Source organism: Misgurnus anguillicaudatus, chromosome 17, assembly GCF_027580225.2.
Source record: "Misgurnus anguillicaudatus chromosome 17, ASM2758022v2, whole genome shotgun sequence".
Taxonomy (NCBI): Eukaryota; Metazoa; Chordata; class Actinopteri; order Cypriniformes; family Cobitidae; genus Misgurnus; species Misgurnus anguillicaudatus.
In genome coordinates, this window is record NC_073353.2 from 32,626,673 (window position 1) to 32,649,417 (window position 22,745).

The 22,745-nt window shown below is 36.6% G+C and overlaps 1 protein-coding gene across 2 annotated transcripts in view; it reads left to right on the forward strand.

The window, feature by feature from the left end:
- Positions 1-22,482, forward strand: part of vwc2l (von Willebrand factor C domain containing 2 like) — a 44,078-nt gene extending 21,596 nt beyond the window's left edge. For both annotated transcript variants that reach the window (XM_055216137.2, XM_055216138.2), the window contains 2 exons: positions 3,641-3,770; positions 21,821-22,482. In XM_055216137.2, coding sequence (XP_055072112.1) covers positions 3,641-3,770; positions 21,821-21,969 — 279 coding nt within the window. In that variant the 3' untranslated portion in view covers positions 21,970-22,482. The remainder of the gene's footprint in view (positions 1-3,640; positions 3,771-21,820) is intronic.
- Positions 22,483-22,745: the final 263 nt, after the last annotated feature.

Sequence of the window (22,745 nt, forward strand, 5' to 3'; positions counted from 1 at the left end):
AAGACTTTGAGAACTTTCCAGAATTGGTGGAGTAAAAGTTACTACAAATACATACATTAGAAGAAAGGTATGAAATGTTACCTGAGGGTTGGATGTCCCAGTAGGCTACGCTGGTTCAATTATCAGGAAGTGAAAGCTACATCAAACCTCCCAGATGCTTCCCTAAAAGGTCGTCTCTCAAAACTCTCTGTGTGAGCAAAAGGCAGACCTGTGAGAGAAGCTGCAGAGAGGCTATCGATCACTTTGAAGGAGCTATACAGAGTTAAGTAGCTCAGGATGAAGTGAGGCTGTACTAGTAAACCTAATAGGACCTCAGTACAGTACTGATTATCTGGACACAGTACTTACAAAGAAGCTAAGATTGGGGGTTTGCCAATGGATACAATATAACTAGCTGACTAGCTGTCACTGGGGTGATACCCCTTGATAAAATACACCTTCCCTACTGAAAAATCCAGCTAGGACCAGCATAAGCTGGTGAGCTGGTTTTAGCTGGTCTTGCTGGTGTAGTAACTGGTCTAGCTGGACCCACAAGCTTTGCCATGCTGGAAGGACCATCTTAAACCAGCTACCAGCTCATGCTGGTCTTAGCCAGACTTTTCAGTAGGGTTTGCAGCTAAAGAGAGATACATATTGATAGCAAATGTATTCAGTACATATCTATAGCTAAATAGTACATGTTAGGACCTTTTTTTAGGGCTACTGCACCAGTAAAAGACTGGGACAATTTTTTCTGACAGTTTGTAGAGTATTTATGCCACAGAAAACACTTTTGAAGTTTTTCATGAAGGTTTTCATTTATACTTTTGCGTCGTCGTCCGCGTTCACGTGCAAACATACACGCAGACCGCTGGTAGGCAGTATCCACGCGTGTAACCACAGTAGCAGCGCGACCATCAATGAAGAAGCAGCTTGGCAAGTTAACCCGCAAACGAAAAAGAAACAGCAACTTGTATATGATTTGAGAAGACCAGCAATAATAGAAGTAAATAAACAACAACTTTTGTTGCAGTTTGAGTTAAATCACTCCTCAACTTGGCTCATCTTTGTTTTTACCATCACAAAACGGAAATACCTATGACACAGTTTTTTTTTACCTGACGGGAGGGGTTCTGGTGGACCAATCACAGCGCCTGTGGTCCGTGTAGAACTGACACGCTGTTAAAAATTTTGCGAGGTGCACGCAGAGCTTTGCAGAGGCTACGGAAAAGCTGCGGTGTAGAGCTTACGCACGACTATGAATTGGGCTTAACATGTGTTTGTTATGTTATGTTTGCTAAGATTCCACTGAATATTGCTAATAAAAGTTTTGTTAGAGCTAACAAAAGTGCCTGAATCATGGTGTAAAACAGGATTTTCAGCAAGAAAATTAATGCGAGATGGGACTTGAATATGTACCATTAGCAGGGTGCGATTTGCTGGGGGAATAGGGAGATTATCCCCCTCTGGTCTTTATATCCCTGCCTCTGATGAATTATTTTATCCCCGGTGAGGACAAAATTTACCCCGCCATGATTAATGGTCATCAAACGGCCATATAAATGGCGTAAAAGAAAGATAATATAAGTAAAAACACTACCATGCAATGTTTTCGTCTGATGTCTTGACTAAGGCATATAGCCTATTTATTGTTATATTGAGAGTACGTTGTGCATTGCTTTTTTCTGTATTAAATATTATGACTATAATCAAGTGTTTTGCATGTCTGGCACAAAGCATAGAGAAGGAATGCATTCTGGAATGTACAGTTCAGGTTCTGTATAAGTTTTTGTAACAGAGGCCAGCTAGTCAGTAAAAGTAAACCTCACTCGCCAACCTCAAGAAGTGCTCTAGCGACAGACCTTAAAGCTCATAGCCTCATTGTTAGAGCATCAGACTCTCATGCCAGACCAGGGGTCTTATTTATAAAGTGCACGTACGCACAAAACGGGGCTGGAAACGTGCGTACGGCAGTTTCCATGCAAAGGTTGTGATCTATAAACTTAATGGGAGAATGAGCTTGCAAGGTGGGATCTGTGGATGATTCATGTACGCTAGGGATGCACCGATATGGAAATTTTGGCAGATACCGATAACCGATAATTCTTTATATTTGGGGGGCGATAACCGATATATATAGGCCGATAAATATTTATATTATTTTCACAATGAAAAACTCCCAGACCGCGGGCATCTTGTCTTTGCGCTAGACTAGCATACTCTTCTTAAGCCCGCAACACGTGTCATCTTCGTGCTATGTCACAGAAAGCACCAATCAAAACTCCACATGGCCAGCAATGAGCAAGTGAAGTGGTTCAACAAACCAAAATAATCTATCATTTATCGGCTTTCATTTATCTGCCTAATTTTGCTATCAGACTGATAACCGATAATATTAAAAATAAGCAGTTATCGGCCGATAACGATATGTCGGCCGATATATATTTTGCATCCCTAATGTAGGCACACTTGCAGGTGATCTTTGATTTATAAAAGGAACATTGCTTTGTTTTATAAGTCTTAATATTTTTTGGCATATGCCATTTTTGGCTTTTGTGCGTACGTAGACTTTTAGTAAGGATCCTATGCACTATAAATGAGACCCCAGAACGGTTTGAATTTCACTCAAGTAGGACTGGTTATATTGCTATACATATATTTTCCAACAGTTACCATAAATAGCTTAATACCCTGAATAATAAATATAAGCCTGTGGTTCATAATTTATTTTCATAAATAAAACAGCCTGATCTCATGGAAAGTCGTGTTATTTTGTTCATTTATTTCCATGACACAAAATTCAGCTTTTTTTCATGACTGGAGCGCGGATGTCTTTTTCGTGACACTCTTTCTATAGGGGGTTTCTCGTGTCCGTGGCACGACTTTCTTTTTCGTTTCATTTTATGTATTTTTTTCTCATTGTTTTTTTCTTTTTTCTTACCATTGTCGCTTGGGGCTGGGGTTAGAATTACTTTCTGCTACATTTTTAGACATCCTAACCCAAACCCCAACTCAAGGTGAGAATAGTTTTAAAAAGGAAGAAAAACATATAAAATCTAACCCCAATCCCAAGCGACGGTGATTTAAAAATAGGGGGAAAAATAAAAAAACAATACGTAAAATGACACGAAAAACTATTTAAGGAAATTTGTGCAAAAGACATTCATGCTCAAGGCACAAAAAGCTGGATTTTGTGCCATGAACACGAATAAATGATACAACTTTGCGTGACTATAACACAACTTTCTGTAAGAAATGAAATAAAATTATTTCATGTTATTTCAGGTTGAAATAAAAATATTTTAAAAAACTAATATGTACTCTTTAGGTGCAAAGCTGTACTTTTTAGAGGGGTACTACCCCAAGGACAGCTGGGGTACAGTACATATTTTAACCATTTTCTGTGACATTGCAGTAAAAGTAAGTGATACAAAAATAGATGAAGGAGGTCAGAAGGTTGTGGTTATAAAAGGGATTCATAACATTGGCCTAAAAGGAAATCAGTTTAAGAGGCAGAGCAAGCTTTACATATTATAGATTACAAATATTTAAAGAACAAAAATTCTTTTAGAAACAATGCAAATGTGCATTACAGACGTAAACTGTATTTTGATTTTATGTAGTGTCTCTTATGGTATCTAACAGTATTTTTGTCTTCCAGCCCTCGCCCTGTGAATGGTGTCGCTGCGAGCCAAATAACGAAGTACACTGCGTGGTTGCTGACTGTGCAGTACCTGAGTGTGTCAACCCGGTGTACGAGCCAGAGCAATGCTGCCCCATCTGTAAAAACGGTAAGATCGACCTTTATCTTTTTATAGGTTTATAGAGAAGACAAAAATAGCTTCAGGTGTATTTTGAAGTACTTGCCTCATATTCCCAGAAGAAAGCTTGTTGTTCTGCTGCCTGGCACACATCAGTGTTCATGACATAGCCGTGAGATGGGTGTAATAGTTTTGACACAAGGGTCAATGACATTTATGGATGTCCAACATAATAAGGGTTCCTGCAGCTCAATTGGTAGATCATTGCATTAAAAAGCCATGGGTTTGATTCCTAAAGTACAAACATAAATATCTATAGCAATTGCAAAGTCACTTTGAATAAAAGCGTCTGCCAGATTCATTAATGTAAATGTATAAGTGCTGCAATCATCAAGTTAAAGGAAGTAAAACACTTAAGCAAAGTGTACTTGACTTCATATTATTATTTTTTCAAGGTAAAAAATGCTTTTCATAAATATCATAAATCTTTGAGTCATGAACATCATAAAGTTTTCTTAGGGTTATTTCACTTTACTTCAACAAATCATTACTTAAATCAATCAGGTTTTACTTTTTTAATTGCTTCTCTGCTTAAGAAGCACTTATAAGAGATTATGCCAAACTCGCATGCAAACATTTTCTTTATCTTTCTTTTTAACTTTAAACAATTAGATCACACAGGCATTTGTACTTCAAGCCACGCAAAAATGTTAAAAATTAATTAAAAAGCACGACATATTTATTTTACAAAAGCTGAAATTTTAGCAAAAATTGCATCTACTGTATGTTTAAAATAACAATAAACTGAAAATTTGACAAACAGGCTATTTTAAATCCACTAAATCTTTCCATTAAATGCGAGAATCTCTTACTAACAAGCTCTGGTTACTAATTCTCCGCTCAATTACAAGGGAAATTTGGTTCAAATAAACAGCGTCCCCTTGATTAAGACCATGCTAAGATGGATTAATTGGCCAGTGGGGACACCTCTCTCTCTCTCTCGTGTGTTCATGCGGTAGTCAGCAAGGCCCGATCCCAAAATTACAATTATTGGATTCCGATGGCTCACTAGATGGCCAAGGGCAGAAGATGTCCCTGAGTCAGCCTGACACGGAGGCATGTTTCCCTCTCACAAACACAAGCTCAGGGAACCAGTCAATCGAAGAGAATGCTGATCGGCATTTTGGTTATATACTCTTAAAAATAAAGGTGCTAAATCAAAGTCTTTTTAAGGAAGTCGCGTCAATGCACCACCATGTTTGCAAGTCCTGTCAGATCTACTGTGCATGCACAAACAATTGGCAAAGGCTTCTTCTTCTTTAACTTTTATTGGCGGTTGGCATCCAACGGCAGAGACTGACGCAAAGAACGGGCGAGGCTGTACAGAGTCGTTACCTATAGGACGTCACTCTTTAATGGTTGATGATTGGATCTTTTTACTGGAAGGCGGAACTTCCTTTTTATAGCAGCAATATTGACCGCTGCCATCTCCTCCATTCTTAGCAATCTTAAGTCGTGATGTAAGGATTCTGAGTCCAAGCCTCCACTCGCTTCATATGAAACTACAATCTCAACAGCCGCTCTATTTATCACAAATGTAATCTATATATACTTGCAGTATAGAGTACATTTTCCAAGTTCACAACATTCCAGAAAACAAAACTTTAACAGTTCATAAAAGATTTATTACGTTCTTGCCATCAGGGATTTCAGTATGGAGATAAAGGTTAGGATAGCGATTTTTCTGTAGTTTTACACTGCACCGTGAGTGTATTAGTAATGTTTGTTGTTGCTTAAAGGAATATTCCATTTTCTTAAAAGAAAGATCCTGATAATTTGCTCACCACCATGTCATCCAGGATGTTGATGTATTTCTTTGTTCAGTCGAGAAGAAATTATGTTTTTTGATGATTTTTCTCATTTTAATGGACTTTGGTGGAGCCCAGCATTTAATACTTAACACGTAACAGTTTTTTTCGGCGGAGTTTCGAAGGACTGTGGACGATCCCAGGCGAGGCGTGGGGGTCTTGTCTAGCGAAACGATTGTCATTTTTGACAAGAAAAATAAAAAAATATGCTCTTTTAAACCACAACTTTTCATCTAGGTCCGGTCCAGCGCGACCTAACGTAAATGCGTAGTGACGTAGGGAGGTCACGTGTTACATATATAAAACGCACATTTGCGGACCATTTTAAACAATAAACTGACACAAAGACGTTAATTAGTATCAGTTGACATACAACAACGTCGGAGCGGTCCTCTTTCTCCACACTTGTAAACACTGGGGTGGAGTTTCGCGTTCGTCTTCTGTGACCTCTTGACATCATGACATATTGCGTGAGGTCACGCTGGCGCATCAGAACCGGATCTAGACGAGAAGTTGTGCTTTAAAAGTGGATAATCTCTATTTTTCTTGTCAAAAATGACAATCGTTTCACCAGACAAGACCCTTATGCCTCGTTTGGGATTGTTTATAGTCCTTTGAAACTCGGTTGAAAAAACTGTTACGTGTTGAGTTAAGTATTAAATGTTGGGCTCTATTAAAGTCCATTAAAATGAGAAAAATCCTGCAATGTTTTCCCCCCAAAAAAACATAATTTCTTCTCGACTGAACAAAGAAAGACATCAACATTTTGGGTGACATGGTGGTGAGTGGATTGTCTGGATTTTTCTTTTAGGAAAATGGAATATTCCTTTAAGGCATCTGAGGGAGCATTTGGACAGAGCGGCAACCTTCTGATGCCTCTGATGAAGCCAATACGTAAGGGATTTAAACTGCATTTCATCAACTGGCCGCTGGGGCCTGCTCCAAAAGGGAGTCAACCCCTATAGACCTCCATGTCAAAATGGCCAAGTTAACAGTAGAAAATAATATGTTTACAGCGTGGTACAAAAAGTGTTTTTGGTCTACAGTAGCTAATTTTGCCCTTCATGACAACTGTGAGAGGGGTGATTTTTTTTGTAACTCATCCGTTTAAATTATATTAAGCTTTAAAGTTCTGCATAATTAAGGGTGTGGTCACTTGATTGATGGTTGAACAGCCACTGCTGTCACTGGAGTAGACCTAGGCGAGCGTGGTTTCAGCAACTAGTCACCTCAGCTTCACCCACGTCCCGCCTCTTTACCCATTTTTGGATATCCGCGAGCGCGGCCAAGATGCACTGAAAAAATTAACTTTTTGGTGTAGTAATATATATATTAGATTAACCCTCATAATTTCTAAATAGTAATATTAACATTTGTTGAGAATTAGATTTTCCCAAGTAAAATGATGATAAATACACAATTAATTCATGTTCAAAATGAACTGTGTGGGAATAGTAATAGTACTTTAACTGTTTTATAGTCACTGCACATAGTCCTAAAACAATTAAGTAAATTTAATCAAAATCTTTAGCAGATTCAAGTAAAACATCGTAGTTAATTTAACTTAAGAATATTAAATCTATTAAACTAAAAAAATCTAAGTAAAATTAACTTAAATTTATTTGCACATGTTGTAAGGAATACCCACAATTCTTTGCGCCTGAATATTTTAATTTTTTTAAGCTTTATCACAGAATAAGAACGGATAAGAACTTTAACTACTTAAATATTTGTTAATAAAATGTCATAAAGGTTTAAACTCTTATATTATTGCTGTTGTTTTGTTGTAAATGATAATTTTGTGAAGTCACCGTTCAGGTGATCAGTGTTTCTTTACATGAACCCTGTTCAAAACATTAATATTGTATTACTCTCCACAGTGCTGACAATGCGTGTCAAAAACGCAGTTTGTGTGCATTTCCGTTCAGAATCAAGTTTATTCAATGACTGACTTATAGTCATGAATTTTGTGTTAGAATGCCATTTATAACACTAAAAATAACTAAGTCCATAGAACTATGTTAAAGAAAATAACAAACAGTAAATACGATTATTCAATATTTTTAGGACAGCAGTGCTTCAATTTTCAACAACAACAAAAAACTTTACCTAACTGATCAAAATAAATCTAAATTCTAAAAAAATAATTATAATGCATTATTGATAAATAATGCATTATTTATATTTATAGTGCATGAATATAATATATTATTAAGATTTTAGTAGTTGTACTTAAAAAATCAGTAGATTTTACTTTTAAAAAGTTTGTGCAAATTAGAGGATTTTTTAAAGTAAATTTTACAAGTTGTTTTTTTAGTGTGGCGATGGTAGGCTCCGCCTACTTCAAGCTTAAAAAAACGATCTTCAGAAAACTATGGGTGACATCACAGACACTACATCCATCTTTTTTACAGTCTATGGTTTGGACCCGGAAGTTGTGGCATGTGATGTCAGACTTGACTTAAGCAGATGGCAGTGATACATCTTGGGTAAAATATGTTTGGCTACATGTAGAAAAACCATTTTTGGCTGTATAGTTTCATAAAGAACTTTTAACATCCAAGTTTTCTGTTTCAAAAAATGATCTTTGTAGTGGAAAAGTGTTTAACGTTTGTTTTTTAAACCAAAAATGAATATTACAGATCAATTAATTAATAATATATTTTGATGAGTGCTTTTAAATAATTATGCAATAGTCCTGTTAATTATTCAGATGAATTGCAAATAAGTCATTGCAAATGTATTTATTAATCTTGTACCTGGCAGGTACAGTACTAGAAATGCAAATGTTAACTTTTTCATTTTCATTGTGAAAACATCCTTTTTCTTAACTGATATATTCAACCTGATCTCACAGGAAATACACATTTCACATTGCAGTGATTTTATATGAATTTGTACAATGTGAATTGCAATAAAACTTGATTATTTAAAAAAAAGCATGCCATGAACCCCTGTCCCTAACCCCAAAGCCACACGGGTGAAAGCAGGTGGAACTGAGATCAAACAAATAAATATGAATTAGCCAGCTCGTAAAATAGGTATGTACAGTATGGCCAGGAGAATGTGTTTGAGATGTGACCATGTCTGCGAAATCCAGCCTAAAGTCTGATAATCTAATAATGAGATTAGGAGCATAAAAGTTTGATTTCAATCACTGATTTATTTAAGATAATTAAAGATATGAAGGTTGTATTTTCAAAGAATGTTATGTAAGATGATTTTATAGAAAACAGTAAATCAAAAAAATGACTTCATCTAGGTTTTCACAGACTGGGTCAGTTGATGAAGAGTTGATTTAGAAAACCATTCTTGCACAAGAAAAGTAAATGAATGACCGTGACCGATAAACAACCTTATCGTTGGCGTGATGGATTCGCCAATGAAATGAAACTTCTACAGACTGCAGCAAAGTTTCAGTCTTAAACAGAAATCCTGCTAGACTTCAGCCAGCCTCCAAAGACATGCTTTAAAGTAAAGAAAAATCACATCTAATCTTCTAACTGCAACTTTTAAACCTATGAAATCCCCGTCTGGTACCCTTTTGGCACACATTGACCTACATTCTTCAGGATCCACATTACAATCAGAACGGTGGTGTAAGGTATAGATGCTAAACAGAGACTCGTTGTGCCTTTATCCTTATACACGCAGATACACAAGCGTGCCCTACAGGCTAAAAGAGAACTAATCCAGACAGACAGGGTGTCGTGATGAGCTCGTGGTGGTGGCATTTCAGGGAGGCTGCGCAAGAGTCCATCCCCTGAAGGATATAGCCGAGTCTGCTTCATACATCAGTAAAGGGGTCATATCCTGAAGAATCAAATTTCCCTTGATCTTTTTATATTAAAAAGTTCAATGTACTTTAAAAACATACTGTAACTTTCAAAACTCAAAACATCCTCCCTAGTCAAATCCGAGTAATTATTGAAAAGCTGTTGTTTTTCTGTACTTACCCACAAGATGCAATACTGCCGGTATCCGTGAAACCAAAGCAAAAATGTGACAGTGAACATTTTGAAATTGAAAAGCCGAATGCAATAACACTTCTACCTGTAGCCTCATTTGACTATTGTATGTGTTCAGAAAGTTCACCTGTAAAGTAAAAATAAAAGCAGATACCATTATCAATAAATGATTATGAGTAAATTAAAATAATCAAAAAGCCATTTTGTAAATAAGGGACCTTCTATAATTTTAAGAAGAAATAACAATTCCACTGCACAATAAAGTTATATTTTTTAACATTAGGAAAAAAAGATTAAATATTATTCATTGTTAGTTTATTTGGCCAATACATGAATTAATGTTATGTTAACAAATACAACCTTATTGTAAAGTGTTAACGAAATAAATTTGCAGAGTTATACTACTGTATGATGGTAATCACATAGTGGACTGTACATATTGAGTTCCATAGTAGACATACCCAGTGGCGGCCGGTGAGGAACATGATGTGAAGTTCGTCACAACATGTATGTAGCCCGTCATGTATTCAGTTCGTAATTTCAAAATATGTGTTTGGTGCGCCGAGTGAACCTGTGCGCATTACGTGTTTTGTCAAAATAAGTGCCTGCTGCAGATGCATCTAAAGGGTTTATGATTAAAGAGACGCTCGCGTTTGGCAGATACTCGCATAATCTCAAGGGCTTGACATTAACACCCGTCAAATGCGGGTAGATTTCAGCCAATCCCTCTTTTTTTATTGTAGTTTTCTTAAAAGTTATGCGAAATAATAAACAATGCACAATGACACTGGAAAACTACAACTCCCATGAGAACTCTCTGCACCCAGCGCAACGTACTGAGACCGTTTGTTGAGATGAGTGCAATCATCGGAGGCTCGCGTTGCAGACCAAAGCGCCACCTTTTTACCAGAGAGAGCGCGAGAGCAAAATGGATTTGTGAATGTACAGGACGCCGCCTGAGCGCATACACGTACACTTTGGGAAAGATAAAACAATTGCATGGAAGTGATTGAAGAGATTTAAAGTGCGTGCATACTCCAGTGAAAATGCTGAGTGGCTAGTAACTTTGGAAAACAACTAGCCACTTTGGCTGGTGAGCAAAAAAGTTAATGTCAAGCCCTGTTCAAGCGTAATCAGAGTTTACTGTTAAGGGAGTGTCTTGCATGTATTTTGTGAACGTGAGCGTCTCTTTTATCATAAACGGTTTTGACCCATCCGCAGCAGGCACTTATTTTGACAAAACAAGTGATGCACATGGCTCATATGACGCAACAAACACATATTTTGAAACACGAGCAACACACAACACTTATTTTGAATTTGCGCCCCTCGGAAGAGCAGTCACGAGCCGCCGCTGGACATAATAACTACTATGGAAGCCAGTGGGTACCACAAAAGAATACACCCTAATTTTTTTTGTTATTTTCAACACAGCACTGGGTCAAGAACCATTGGGTTGTAATTTAACGTATGCTGGGTTGTTTTAACCAGCTTGATCTCACAAGAATTCGTACGTTTTTTACGAGTTGGCTAATTCGTAAGAATTCATATGAAATTAATCTTGCAAAAACGTACGAAAACCAAACCGCTAACCCCGCACCTAACCCCAACGTCACAGGGGTCAAGGCAAATCGTACCAAAACTTACGAATGTGGTCGTACAGTATGAATTAATACGAATTAGCCAAACTCGTAAAATATGTACAAATTCTGGTGAGATAGCGTTGATTTTAACTAGGGTTAAACATTTTTAACGCATTTTAATCGCACTTATTTTTGCACCGCGGAACATTTCTCATTGGATGAGTTTCGGTGGACCGATTATACTGGAGCACCAACTAGCATTCATCAACTTGACTTCAGACAACAACAAACCACAGTGAACATGAACGAAAAAGATGACGAGATCGCTTTGGTTGGTCCCATGGATGGGAATTTTTTTTATAAAAAACGAATGGATGGAAGCGTCGATAAGAGCATGGTTGTGTGTAAGCTATGCAACAAGGAATTCACATATCACCGCAGCACATAGAGCCTCAAGTATCATCTCAATGCAAAACATATAGCAGCTAGCGTGGACATTAGCCCGACTCCGAGTACAACGACTTGGTTGAACAAAAATAAACAATAATTTGTTGCTTAAGCTTATGTATTCAGTCATTATTCATGGTATACTAAAAATCCATGTGAAAAAATATTTCTCAGGTCAAATATTTATATGTGATTAAAATGTAATTAATTAGATTACTTTTTTTAATCGAGTCCTGGCCCTAGTTTTAACCCATTATTGGCTCAAATTTAAACATTTTCTGGGTTAACTTAACCCAACGCAAATCCATTTTTGACCCAAATTGGGGTTGAAAATAACCAAAAAAAATTGGGGTGTGTATTTACTGTCATTTATCAAAATAAACTCATACAGGTTTAGAACAAGATTAGGGTGGATAAATGATGACAGGATTTAATTTCTTTAACATACTTAAACATTCCTTTATGTTTTATAGAAGAAATAAAGGGGTTTACAACAACATGAGGAAATAAAGAACAAAATGTTTTGGGTGAACAGTCACTTTAATAAACCTTGCAGTAATACAGGGCTTTTGTGCCTATTTTGTGCTTTTGTGGGGGTTTTTTAAGTCAAAAACCTTAACATTATAAAGAAAGTGAGGTCCAGGCTTAATAGCTAACATCTACTGACTGCTAATTACTAAATTATCACTTAAACTTACAGCGTGGCACTTGAGACAGACTTTTAATGTGGACTAATACAGCAATACTGATCTCAGTTTAAGCAACGTTGGAAAGACAATTGGCCGTGTTTCTATGTGGGTGAGCCAATCGTGGGCAATCATCTCTCAGTAGCTTTAGTGGTTACCATAGTAATTGGATGCTTGTGGGTTGCCGGCTACTATGAGGGCAATGATGTGGGCCTTCAAAGCAACAGATTTATTATGTTGACGCCTATGATCTGCAACTAGTGAGAAGCGAACAGTTGACTTTAGGGCACGGTTATTTTTAATAAAAACGTGCAGTATGGCCTAATGCGATAATTAAACTACAAATGTGATTTGATTAAATAAATATGTAGGATGTATTCACAGCACACTTCACAAGTCTAGTCGTATAAAGCATGCTGGGTTATTTTATGGTGGGGTCAGAAAAGAACAAACCAACCGCTGGGTTAAATTAACATATAATGTCTATATTTGACCCAAACATGGGTTGAAAATAGAACCCAACAATTGGGTTGGTCCATTTTTGACCCAACCAATGCAGCATAATTTTTGGTCTCTGTAGTCGAATACTGTGGTTCTGTTAAAAAAATGACTGGGTTATTTTCAACCCAGCACAGAAATGGACAAACCCAAACTGTTGGGATGTAATTTATCCTATTGTTCTTACAACCCAAAATGGGTTGTTTTAACTGATTCTTGTGTCAAACGTGAACATTTTCTGGGTTTAATTTCCCAAACGGATAGGTTCGTCCCTTTTTGACCCAACGCTGGTTTGAAAAATGTGTGCAGTCAATAAGGATCCGATCGATCGGCCGCCGATCGGTAGGCTATCGGCTGATAATGGCATTAAATGACTCGATTGGTACTCGCTAAATTTGCCGATCTCGTGAACCGATCTTTCTGTTAACTTTTGTCATAGGGCTCCTGAATGCGGATGCAATTAGAGACAATTTTTTACGTAGAGCAAGCATTTTTATAAAACGTTGCTTACGTGCGACGTGCAGATTTGGATTTCTCTTTTTGCCTTTACAGAGATATGCGTATTGTCTATGAGGACGTGCTCCGGTCAATAGTGTGACGCATCTTCACATCCCCATCAAACAGCGTATATAACACATATTTATCGAGGACAATTGCATTCTCATGCCAAAAGTTAATTATTTGCATGCATTTTAAAGTTTTGACCGTTAAACTTTCTTTTTCCTCACAGCAGCTTTTGTCTGCGTCCATCCGACGCGCGCACACACACAGCAGCCTGTCATCAGTGCATGTGAACAGAGCGATCTCTCTCACGTCTTAAAGCTACAGTAACCTTATTTATCTCAATAAAATCACTCTCTGCTCTTGACTAAGGAACTGTTATACTTCATTCAAATGTGTGTATATTTAATTCATAAAGTATGTATATAAATTCATTCTACAGAAAAGGTGGAATTCGGGTGATGGAAATTTGCTTAAATGAACTTCTTTCAACATACCCAAAACTTCTTTAATAGCATTAATTAACTTGTCAAATCAATGAATCCGCAAAACGGGGAGCTTAATCTATTTTTAACTTTTTAATACATTTTAATAAAGAATCCGTGAGCATTTATTTGTCATTGGTGTTACCTGTGATTTAAACAACATTAACGTTGATACAAAATATTTTTTCTCATTACAGCTTGTGTATTTAGTTAAAGGTTGAGTAGAGGAATGATAACAGCAAGAAAAATAATTGATTATTAATTTGTTTAGTTAAATTCTTCATCTTTACCCAGCATTGCATGAAATTATTTGACTCTCAGTTTGACTTTTTTCTTTAAAACCAACAAAAACAAAAATATTCAACCAAAAAGTATTTGATGCAAAGACTGAAATATCAACAATGTCTTACATCCCCTATTAACAACAAAATATTACTAGAAAGTACAAGAAAATACATTCATAACACCAAAACTTGGTTTAACACCAATGACAAAATTAGAATATAATAATAGATAATGAATATGATACAACTTATAAACTTTCATAAAATTTTACATCTTGTTTTGTTTTTATGCTTTTATGTTGGTCAGTTAAAGGAATAGTGCTTAGGAAGTACTCATTAGAGGAGTAACACTAATGACGGTAACACCAATGATGGTAACACCAATGACAATTTACAGAAAAAATTATATTTTAACAAAATGGCTGCCATTAGCCATGTGCTATTTCATGAGAGATGTAACAATCACATACTTATTCAGTATAATGTATTTTGATGTAAAGATCTTAACACTCCCAGCTATAAAAAAAAAGAGTAACATACAAAAATGACATCCAAAAAATCTTGTCTCAAAATTCTTAGATATATCATGATATTTTAGACAAATAAGGTAAGACATCTCACAAAACTTTTGCCTTCCTCCACTGCACTTCTTTCACTGACCTCTTGACCCTTGAAAAACTTCAAAGAGCTGATGCATTGTTTCAAAATAAAAGTGCTTTGGGTAGGGTAACAATGACATAAATTTGGGGGACAAATATTTATTTGATATTATTCATATTAATAGTGTATATTTACCATTTCAGTGTAGTAGTAAATTCATACAGAGTTACAGGTAAATGTAAATTAGATTTGTTTTATAAAAAACATGGTTTTAAATAATAAGTACACAGTTAAACTTCCGTGTATGATCAAAGGGACATGGCAATTTTCAGGACCAGACATTTAAAAAAAAAAGTTTAAAAAAGGGAAAAAAAGAAAATGTAATAACTAAACTCTCTCATCATTTTAAGGACAGTCTATATTTATTAAATATATATCATTATGGGATTATTGGGTCAAATTAAATGATTAAGGGGTCTGCAAAAGCAAGGGACAAGCATTTTCACCTTTTTTGTACAATGACCCAAAGACTGTGAAATTTTTAATTTTCATTACTTTTAAAAGACATAAACCTTTTTAAAGAGATATTATCTCTTTGCAGAAGAAACATTTGTTGTGCTTATTTATTTGATTCTCTATTAACACAATAATATACCTAATTATTGCAGGTAATATAACTAAGGCAACATTTGTGGTATTACTTTATTTAGAAAAAAAATGTAACAGTTACAGTCATCATATCAGCTGAAAAAATGGGAATCGGTATCGGCCGATCAAGAAGATAATAAATCTGTAATCTGTATCGGCTGCAAAAATCCTGATCGGAGCATCCCTAACAGTCAATATTCTGAAAAATTGGTACATTAAAGATGGATTCATGAGCCTAGTCCTGGATTAATCTAAATCCTGTCCGGGAATCCATACTAAACGTGTACACTTGGCCAGGGTGTCCTTGAGCTAGTAATGCAACAGTATATTCAATTGGATGATGAACTACAGCTTTTGGCTTGTAGTCAGACATCTATTGTAATCTCCTCCCTTCTTTGACTTTCTAACTTTTGCCAAGTGCTTATAATTTTTACTGATGGAAATCAAATATTCCGGAGCGTGTCAGGCTCCTTGAGGTCTCTAAAATATTCTTGACTGTAAAACAATTTGTGCACTGCTAACCCAGCCGCCCTGTTCAAGTCTATTAGCATGTCACGATGTCTTTAAATACCAATCTGGTTGTTTTCCACAGTAGAGAGAGGTCACGATGCTTGAACTCTCTGAATGTGAAGCCCCACTGACTTTTACTGACACTGATTAAGAATCATATTTCAAGAAATACTGCCACAGTCCTCTTCAAGGAGTTTGTCTTTGAGAACAGTCCTACGTATGTGATGAAATATTAATGTAAATGTTCAATTTGTATAGGGTTCAAAGTTTAAAACACACTTCTTCACTGCTGATGTTCTACCACAAATCAAATAAATCATAAACAAGAACAAAATAAAGGTTCCTAAAATAGTCTTTGTTGCTCTGTACACACTAAAATGCTGGGTTACTTTCAACACAACATTGGGTCATTGAGTTGTAACCACCCAGCATAGCCCAGGGGGCACTTGACCCAACCCTAGACATTTATAAGGTGTATGGTTCCATAAAGGACATTTTACATTCACATAACCTTTCTGTTGCTTTTCAGGTTATAAAAGTGTAAAAAAAGAAAAGGTTATTTTTCACTCAAAAGGTTTGTAAGAAAACTAAAGATTTTCTTTTATGGCATCGCTACCAAGAACCCTTTAAGGTACAACATTTCGATGTGTTGTAACCCATAAAGGTACAAAAATTAACCTTTGAGAGTATCACCTTTTTTCTGACAGGTTGTATATTCAAGTACACTTAATCAAGTAGAGCTGGACTTGATTTAGTCAATCAACTGATTGGATCGTTGGAAGTTAGGCCACGTTGCTAATTGCTGCAATATTTTCCTGGGCGGAAACAAGTCTTCGATAGCCCCGCCCTCGTGACAGGATAGGGTGACCAGATGAGATTGGCTGAAATTCGGGACAGGGGGGGGGCAGACGTAACGGGGGGGGGGGGTTCATCCAATAATAGTTTTATTTATTAATTTTATTTAATAATAAAAGACAATGAATTTCAAACTGAATCAATCATATTAATATAAGTACATATGCTTTTAATTAAATTGATATAATACGTATAGTATTTTATACTTTATACAATAATAGTTCATACAATAATAGTTTTCTTTATTTCACTTAATAATAAAAACAAGGAATTTCAAACTGAAGTTACTGAACTAATCATATTTTTATTAATATAAGTACATATGCGTATAAATATATATAATATGTAAAGAAGTATTTTTTAACAAAGTGCTTTGCATGCCCTCGACCAATCTGACTCCTTCACGCGACTGACTGTCACTGCCTGCACTTTCAACTGTCCTCGCGGTTGCTGCAACTTTCGGTCTCTTAATCAACTCTATAAAACAAAAAGGTCCTATTGTCTTTGTGCATATAGATGAATTAGATAAATTAATAGAAACAATACAACGTCAGCATATTTCGCGGAGGTTTTAACTGCTGCCAGCACAATGAGAGCCTACAGTATAAAAACAAGATGCTGCAGCCAATGAGCAGCCGGCGGCGGCTGGCTGCAACCAATGAGCAGCTGGCGGCGGCTGGCTGCAGCCAATGAGCAGCCGGCTGGGGCTGGCTGCAGGATGACTTAACCTCCTCGCTCATGTTTTATCAGACAACTACTACTCAAGATTTTGCTTTAGTATAATTTTCGGGGAAATTAAAGCGGGATTCGGGATTAAGATTTTGCTTCAGTATGATTTTCGGGACAATTAGAGCAGGATTCGGGATTCGGGACACTAGCTTAGATTTCGGGACTGTCCCGAATTTTTCGGGACGTCTGGTCACCCTATGACAGGAAGTAAAGAAATTTCGTTTCAGGGAGGGGATGAGATTATGAGGGCATATGAATTTTTTTTAAATAATGAAGTGCACAGATAAATCATTTATAATAAACACTACAATATTACATATAAAAATAAGAACTGTACATGACAACTTTACCATCACCTTAGTCCAGACACTCCAGACTCCCATTTCATCCAATGGATCTTGATCGTTTGCTTATGGTGAAACTTGAATTAACAACTGGATAAATTCAGAGCATTTTGGTAACTTTTGTAACATTTTATCTTTAACATGAGATCAATAAGAATAAACCTCTGGCATAAGTGTTAAGATTATGTTGATTGAAACAGTGAATGCTACATGACCTTGCTCATCGTTGTGGATTTTTGTATAATATCTAGTCCTCTCGTGTCATCTAAGGTCAAGTGCTTTTACCAAAGACATGAAGAGATGGACCACTTAGGAGAAATCAGTAAAGCGGCTAAAGAAAACTGCAAATTGCCTTTGATAGAGGCACTTTTACACATCAGCTGGATGTTGACGTTTTTACTGATGTTCGAACTAAAAAAGCAAAATTTCTGATACTATCATTGTCTGATTTAATTGCTAACCTAACATAATGTGAACAAACCATTTTTGTTCTTACATATCTGTTGCCTAGATACGCTCTTTAAAATGCTGCTTGCAATGGTTGGGTCAAATAGGGACAAACCTAACCTCTGGGTTGAATTAAAATAAAATGTTCTAGGTTACTTCAACCCAACAGTTAGGTGTTTCCAAATTTAACCCAACCATGGGTTGAAACAACCTAGCCTTTAAAAAAATTGCAGCATGGGGTTGTTACAACATGGCAAATTAGTGCACTTAAGGTCTACTTTAAGTGATTTTTTGACCCACTTTGCCTGAAAAAAATTTGACGAGAACAAAAGTGTGTTTATCACCCAGTGACTGTAAAATGTAAAAGTGGCCATTATCTTGGATGGAGGGATGTATTCATATGTCAGCTGAAAAGAAACATAAGTTTCATATAAGAGATGTAATCATAAATAATTACAAAATAATTTATATACAATTTATACAATTACATCTAATTTATATATATACAATTGGTTCTGCAATCAAACCCACAACCTACACATACAAACTAGATCATAGCCAGCATATCCTGATGTCAGTCTATACTTACCACCAAGTCTCTCACCATAAGATATAGTTTGGGTTAACACTATAAAAATGTCGTTCTACACATATTTAATGATAATCTGTTTAAAATGCTAATGAGTGTTGTCAGAAATCCCATGGCGATGTGTTTATGTCAGTTGCTTGCAAGGCACAGCAGAATCGTTCAGACAAATGTGCCTGCCCTCAGCTTTTCATTTTATGGTTGAAAAGGCATTACAGTCCCATAAAGTCATCCCAGGGATGTTATTGTAACACTGTACATTCCTATACATTAACCCTGTATATTCAACCTTTGGTTTGATTCAGATCATTTAAATATGGAAATATAGTTGCTAAGCAATCTAACCGAATGCTTTGGGATTCATCTACAGCAGCATGTTGTTTGTATATTGGGGGGGGGGGCTTTGTTCAAAACGGATCTGAACATAAAACAAAGCTGTTGTCATAGATGAGAGCTGGGATAAAGGGACCTATTTTAACGATCTAAGCGCATTGTCTAAAGCGCACAGCGCAACGTCTAAATGGGCGTGTCCGAATCCACTTTTGCTAATTTAACGACGGGAAAAATGAAACGGCTATCCGCACGTTTCAGCACTTGGACAGCGTCACACGTTTTTTTAAGCATTACTTAAAAATGTTTCTCATCTCACCATATCCACAGGTACAGAGTCATCATATACAATAAATCTGTGAGGTACCATTTAAAAATATGCATTTGTTTAAAGCAAAGCATTTATTTACTTACCAGGCTACAGGTGAAGCAGCTCTTTGCGTCTTCTAACATCTCATAATCGGTGCTCATTTATGTCCAAGAGACTCAATAATAATCTTTTACATTAAATCCTTTAATTTTTCATATTTAAAAGCGTTTTTGTGCTGCTGCGCATTCATGTATGTGATAAGCAAACCTGTGTTGTCGTCCCGTTTATAGGCGCATATTACTAATGCGCTCTTTAAATAACAAAAAATATATTGCGCCATTGACTTTAGAGCGGGTTTTTGTTGGTCAATGGCGTAGTCTATTTTAGTTGCCTCAAAATAGCAACGTGCCAACAATGCACCTGAACACACCTCGTTTTCAGACCCGAACGCCCATAGGCGCAAAAGGGGGCGCAAATGCATTTGCTATTTAAACAACGCGGCCCTAAATGTGAAAATTTTAATTGCGCAGGGTGGAAACTAGCAAAAGACACTTGCGTCGTGCATTGCGCTGGGTGTAAGAAAATCTTACAAGTGCAAAATAATGTTTTTGATGGTTTAGTTAAACAGGGAAGTTAGTACTAGCCTCATGAACATCAAGCAAATTTCAATAATATAAAGGGTATATTATATAAAGGTGTTTAATTTATGTGCCAGCGGTCTCACAAATTAGAATTGCAGAAATTATAATAATATAACAACCAATTCTTCAACCCATACGATTGCTTTGGTCGTTTGTCCATTTTACCAAATACATTTTACTAAATTTGTGCCTCTACCGGCAGCAGGTGAAACTTAATAAAATTGGGGTATAAAATGAAATTTTGGGGTATAATTTTGCTATGATGACATGTACTGGGATAAGATTTTTAATTTGAACAGCCAGGATTAATTGTATTTTATTACACATTACACTATTCCGGCATTTAGGGCAAATAACATACCCATTTATTTACTGTAAAAAATGTCTGTAGAAATTACAGTATTACTGGGTATTACTGGCAACTAGCTGCCAGTAACTTACTGTAGATTTTACATTTATGTTATTTATGGGCAACAGTTTGTTAAAAGTTAAATGAACATGAGACATTTTCAGTCTTTATCATCTACAGTAAGTTACTGCCAACCAGCTGCATATTTACAGCAAATTTTTTACAGTGTATGATATAAACACAGCATACAAAACAGTCACAACTTTTTGAAAATGTACTTTAAATATTCAAAATGTACCGAGGTCAAAAGATCGATTTATTTGAAGAAAAGATGCAAAAGTGATGACAATCCGCTGTAAATATCAGATCTGAAGTACACTGATTCAAAAACTGCCACCAGAAGAAATTATGATATGTCATCTATGATTGTGAAGAGGCATTGGCTCTCATGTGTCTCGTGACCGATTGCATCATTACGTTAGCTTAGAATGTGAAGTGCTATTGGCTCTTGTGACCGACTACGTCATGCTGGTTTATGTTTGAATGAGATCTGACTCTGCATTTTAAGTTCTTCATATAAAGTAATCTTATGGCTTTAGTTCGCAAGGTTTGCCACGCAAATGGTTTGTAATACTTTAAAAACTGGTTTATGCAATACCCGCGACTGTACTTTTACTTGTGTGTTGTGGTTTATATGATTGAGAAGTGGTTGAGTTTAGGGTAAGTTTGGGTGGGGTTAGATGCTCCAAAATATCTTTAAAACCAATAATGTTTATGAAACCGTTTCTACATTTACAAATTCATGAAATTAAATGTGTCTAATCTGATGGATAAGGCAAAAACCTTAAAACATAACAACAGGTTGTATGCTATTGCCGCTAGAAGACACCAATCCCTTAATACGTCACTTTACGTCGTAATAAGGTGCTTGCACAAAAGACCTATGAGGTTGTTATTTTTGGGGGACACTCTCTACTATATACTCTATAATATAACACAATGACATCTTAATATTGATTGCATAAGGTCATGTCAAAGATTGAAATCAAACTTGGTCCAGGCTATGAAAAGCCTTAATACAACACACAGAACAGTGCATTTAGATCATGCATACTGCCAGCAAGACTGTAGCACATTAGAATGCAAAACATCCCAGTGAGAGGATGGGCGAGAGAGAGAGAGAGGGAATTAGAGAAACCAAAAAGTAGAGGCAGAATGAGGAGCAAAAGAGCTTTAGTGTTACAAAAACAAGCCCATCGGTGCATGACCGTGAAAAACATCCACGCGTCTGTTCCGCTCTCAAAACTCCCTTGAGCCTTGAGTCACTTCAGCACCTCCTCCAAAAGTGGCTCCCGAGAGCGCTCTCATTTCTCCTTCCCGTAAAAACTTCTTCTTTTTCCCCATGTGACAGGTCCAAATTGCTTTGCCGGAACGACGATCATCCCAGCTGGCATCGAAGTGAAGGTGGACGACTGCACCATCTGTCGATGCCATAGCGGAGACTGGTGGAAACCTGCGCAGTGCTTGCGGCGGGAATGCCTCAACGGTCAGACGTCGTAGGATATCCTCCGGAGCCACAAGTGGGGACGCAAATGAGACGTGCACACTTATGACTGCACAATCGCTTTGGAAAACTGCGGCTGCTGGACGACCTAAGACACACGGGGACTCAAACACATAGTGTGCACAAACAAAACAAGACGATTGGCAGAATCAGAGCGAATCAATTTTACCGAGGACACATTTTGATCTCTGTGATGAGTTCATAGTAGGATAAAGTTCAGAAAATCATGTCCGGTTCCTAACTCAAAAGCAGATTTTTTGCACAAACAAAATGAAGCTTGGTTTAAGCACCGTTTTTTTGCGTTGCAGTATTTTTAAGATTCAAAAGTATACTGCACCAAATGGTACTCAAATCCATCTTGACACTTCCATCCCCATTTTTTTCCCATTCCTCTCATTCTCAATTACGATTTTCATTACTGTAATTTTTTGTTGGCATTACAGTAACAAGAATTAGGGATGGAAAAAAGAAATATAATCATAATGGTCGTAAAATGATCACTACTGTAATTTTTACTGTAGCACTGTAATGCTTACTGTAATTTTTGTTTTTAGTCGGGGTGCCATATTCTTGAAAGGTTTTATCATTTTCAACAACTAGTTTTCATTACTTGCTTACACGTCTTCAACACTGTTCGTATATTTCACAAGAGCACGAGTGCCATTTAATCTTTTCGTCTAAGCTTTCCGCACACATTACATTTAACTAAAGGCAAAAGTATAGGATCCGTGTACAATGAGTGTGACACAATTTTGTGTATGCGTACTGTATG